Consider the following 4,359-nt stretch of genomic DNA (forward strand, 5'->3'; position numbering starts at 1 on the left):
TTCAATAACATAACTGTTTTAGCCCAAGAAGTCAAATATTTTGAGGCGTTAACGGTGTTGAGAAGGTTGTGTTTGACAGGGTGGAAAAAAGGCCATTGAATTCTTGACCTTTTGCTCCTACGTATGGCAATTGAAAGGGACGTAATGTATTCTCCCCCATCTTTCCCCGGCACAACCCCCTTTGGTATATTTATCGCAGTTTTAAGTCTCCTTGGCTCGTGTCCTCATCAACTTCCTGATTTGTCTCTCTTTTACCTTTGCCGTGTTCCGCGTTGCGCCCTATATTTTCAATAAAAACTCATTGGACTTCTGAATTATGACCGCATCAACCGAGTGCTCAGCCGCATCGTGCTGAGTTGACTAGGATTTACTTCGGCTAAGTTTTTAAACAGTGGTATGACTACTCTTTTACACTGCAGGGGGTGGCCTGGTGAAGAAAAAGGGATGAATACTTCATTTCCCCAATTGAAAATACATTAGTAGCAAGCAAAAGTACAAGTTCGCCACCTCTTTGATGATCTCAACCGTTCGCTTTGGTGCAGCAATTTTCTGCCATTGAATGGATGGTTAAGAAATAAAAGTGTAGTAGTCTAGATTCATCGGATGGTCATTATCAAAGCAGAAGTTTAAGATGGTCTAAAGAGAGGTTTTTCAGCCTGGTCCACAAATGAATGGTTTGGGTCATTGAAGAGTCCCTCCTATTCTTTTGTGTAGGTACTAGGTAGCTTGCTTCCACTGGTAGCCGGTGGGCGAAGGGTCCAAAGGACACGTAGCAAGGGTGAGGGCCGAGTCACAAAATCCAATAGTTCCATTTTCCTTCTTGTTTATCAATTGGAAATCAAGACAAACCGGGCACTATAGTGAGACGTGAAAACACCCGATGTATTTATGATGAAATGGGTGCACACTTATAAATATTACCTGATGATGATAGGTCCCTGCATGGAGGATTGAGTGGACCCATACCATGTCGCAGTGATGAAAGTTTTTTGCATGGGAGAGGGACCCAATTCTCTGTATTCTACTTTCCATTCCCCTCTCTTAACACTTGCTTGGTAAGCTAATATTCCATGAAAAAAAAATTTCACGGTTGCCAGACATGACCTCGTGGCTGTTTCACTGTAAGTGATGACACCAAAATTCATACATAAGAATCGGGCGAGTGTTGTAAGTGCTTCCGGCCGTTTTGGTAGGTAGAGCTCCGATCTATGCTGTGCCTACGCTCAAGAAAAACAACGTTATAAGGGCCCCCGGAGTGGGGACTCGGGAGGCACCCCCTGACGCTCAAGTCAGAAATCGGCATCAACAGTATATGAGCAAGACTAATTCGTGGAGAAAGAGAGATTGAATGTTTATGGGGCGGAGGAAGATGGTCACCTTTGAGCATAGGGGTTCCTTTTTATATGAGGGGATGCCGATGATGCCCACTACGTCCATTATGCCATGATGGTGCCGGTGTGTTGTAGATTAGGCATGGGGTTACCATTGTGGAGGCGTAATTTTAGGAATAACCAAGCGGGGATGGAAGAATGGAGGGAGTGGTGGGAGCCCATGATCTCTCTCCCTCTCTTTCGTGGAGGCGGGATTCCCGCAACAGTCAACGGGCGTGGGCCCATTCCGGATGCGGCCTGAATTTGGGGGTGGCTGAGGGTCGGTACCGAGTGTCCTGATTTTACCCCCAAGGGTTGATCATCACCATTGATTCTGATGGTGGTGATATAAACCATTAATCCAGTGGGCTTCAATGTCAATGGCCATGAATAAAAAATCTCACCCATGATCCAAACCGTTCGATTGATCCCTTGTAAGCTAATGGTTTAATAATAAAGAAAAGGGAAGAAATATATTCGCCCCATTTTAACGATGGATAAAAAAATCTCCCCTTTCAGGCTCTCCTCCTTACTCCGACTCCAGAAAAACCCTAACCTCGCTCTTCAACTATTCCAAACCCCTTCCAAAACCTCTCTAAAACCCTACCGATACAGTGCTCTATCCTACGATCTAATCATCACCAAACTCGGCCGCGCCAAAATGTTCCACGACATGGAACAAATCCTCCTCCAGATGAAACAGGAAACTCGCTTTTCCCCTAAAGAAATCCTCTTCTGCCACGTCATCTCTTTCTACGGCCGATCTCGCATGTCCCTACAAGCTCTCCAAACCTTCGATCGAATCCCCTCCTTCCGTTGCCAAAGAACGGTCAGATCTTTGAATTCTCTCCTTAACGCGCTCTTAAATTGCAAAAACCTCGAAAAAATTCGCGAGATTTACTTAAATATAGAGCAATACGCGATTCCAGATTCGTGCACTTATAATATTTTGATAAATGCGCGTTGTTTGAATAATTCGTTATCCGATGCTTGGAATCTGTTTGATGAAATGCGTAAGAGAGGAATTCGACCCAATGTGATTACTTTTGGAACTTTGATTTCTGCTCTTTGTGCGGATTCAAAGTTAGATGAGGCTTTTAGGTTGAAATCTGAAATGTTATCAGTGTTTGGTGTGAAACCTAATGTTTTCGTCTACACGTCTTTGATTAAAGGCCTTTGTAAGATTAATGAGTTTGATAGGGCTTTTAAGCTCAAAGAAGAGATGTTGGAAGAGAAACTAGGTATAGATTCGGCCGTTTATTCGACTTTGATTAATGCGCTTTTTAGGGCAGATAGAAAGGGAGAGGTGGTTAGGGTTTTGGAAGAGATGAGGGAGAATGGATGCAAACCTGATACAGTGACTTACAATGCGATGATTGCGGGGTGTTGTGGTGAGAAGGACTTTGATTCTGCATTTGGTGTTTTGAAGGAGATGGTGGTGAAGGGGTGTAAGCCTGATGTTGTGAGTTATAATATCATTATAGGTGGGTTTTGTAAGGAGGGGAGATTGAGAGAGGCCTGTGATCTTTTTGAAGATATGCCAAGAAGAGAGTGTTTTCCTGATGTTGTGTCTTATAGGATGCTCTTTGATGGACTCTGTGAAGGGATGGAGTTTAAGGAAGCAGCGTTTATTTTGGATGAGATGCTGTTCAAAGGGTATGTTCCTCGTGCTTTGAGTGTATTGAAGTTTGTAGAAGGGTTGTGTGGGAAAGGGGATATGGAGTTGTTGGGATTGGTTATGAATAGTTTGGTGAAAGGAAATCTGGTTGATGAAGATATATGGATGGTGGTGACTAGCAATGTGTGCAAGAAGTTGGAGGAGCCATTGGAGGGTTATGAGCTTCTTAGTAGTTTGACAGTGTTGTGAGTTGAGAAGGAAATTGGATCACTTTTGTTATATACATGGATGGTAGTCAGTTTTATTGGGGTCACTTTTTGATGGGCTCTCTGTTGGTAGTGAGGGAGCTGTGGCACATGGGCTTTTTCAGCTCCTATTGGCATTGCTTACTCTAGTGAAGCGGAGGTTAGACCTTTGGGGTATGCTCACTGGTCTTTGCATTTCTGTGTCCATGTTTGGGGGGGAACTTAGAGGTGGAAGGGGATTGTGAAATCATAGAATCTGGCGAGCTCAGCTCTTTGGTTTAGTGTCATAGACCATTTTCAGATGATACCTTTGTGGGGGATTAGGCTCAACAAAACAGAGAAGCCATTATTAGCTCCAGAATAAACATGTAAGGGGCCTGGAATCTAATTCAATGGAGAAATGCTGGTAGTTAGCCTTGGCCACGCCCAAACTTCGGGCCCAAAACCAAGTCTGTTGGTTGCCAACAAATATGTTGTTTCAAATAAAGTGCAAAATATTTCCTGTTTGGGAGATATCATGCCTATTAAAGAGTTACCAAATGTAATGATAGACCTATGGGCAGAGAAGCAATGTATCAAGTGCTGTTGGTCTGGACTGTGAAGATTGCCAAGAGGAAGGAATCACTGGTCCCATTACATGAGAAACCACGAGTGAAAACTAGGAACACAGCTTCCTGTAAGGACAGGTCTCAGCATAGACCCATCAGTAAAATCAACTTTGTAAATAATTGAGGTCTTATTTCTCAACAAATTAGAGATTTGCTGTGGGCATAAGGAGAGCAAGAGAAACAGATGAGAACCAGAATATGAAGAAACCACATTGAAGGCCATAACTCCATTGTTTCTGCCTGCAAAGAAAATGCAGTTCTCGAGACAAAGCTTGAGAACAAAAACAGAGATCAGTGTTTTTTCATGTCCAACTTTAGTACCTAGAAGCAGAGGTGGATCGCTAGGGGTTTTGCGATCTTTCCAAGGTCATATAGCCTGATGATAATTTTTCATTTAAAAAAATGACGATGATAATAATAATAATAATAAGTGGGCTAATATTCACACCCCTTTGTTTTTATACCATACATCCCCTCTCTTTACTTTTAAACTCATTCAATTGCGAATACGACAGACA

At 42.9% G+C, this 4,359-nt stretch overlaps 1 protein-coding gene across 1 annotated transcript; it reads left to right on the plus strand.

Annotated features, from left to right (window-relative positions):
- The first annotated feature begins 1,839 nt into the window (after nucleotides 1-1,839).
- Nucleotides 1,840-4,290, plus strand: LOC143891611 (Pentatricopeptide repeat (PPR) superfamily protein). Its single transcript, XM_077396136.1, has one exon. It carries the CDS (start codon nucleotides 1,864-1,866, stop codon nucleotides 3,235-3,237), a length of 1,374 nt encoding a protein of 457 aa, XP_077252251.1. The 5' UTR covers nucleotides 1,840-1,863; the 3' UTR covers nucleotides 3,238-4,290.
- Nucleotides 4,291-4,359: the final 69 nt, after the last annotated feature.

Source organism: Tasmannia lanceolata, unplaced genomic scaffold (genome assembly GCF_043159265.1).
Source record: "Tasmannia lanceolata isolate RefF3 unplaced genomic scaffold, GAP_Taslan_0.1 ptg000015l, whole genome shotgun sequence".
NCBI lineage: Eukaryota > Viridiplantae > Streptophyta > Magnoliopsida > Canellales > Winteraceae > Tasmannia > Tasmannia lanceolata.

What these genes read in the sequence shown, in the direction of transcription:
- LOC143891611 (XM_077396136.1), top strand. Translation starts at nt 1,864, where the DNA reads ATGGATAAAAAAATCTCCCCTTTCAGGCTCTCCTCCTTACTCCGACTC.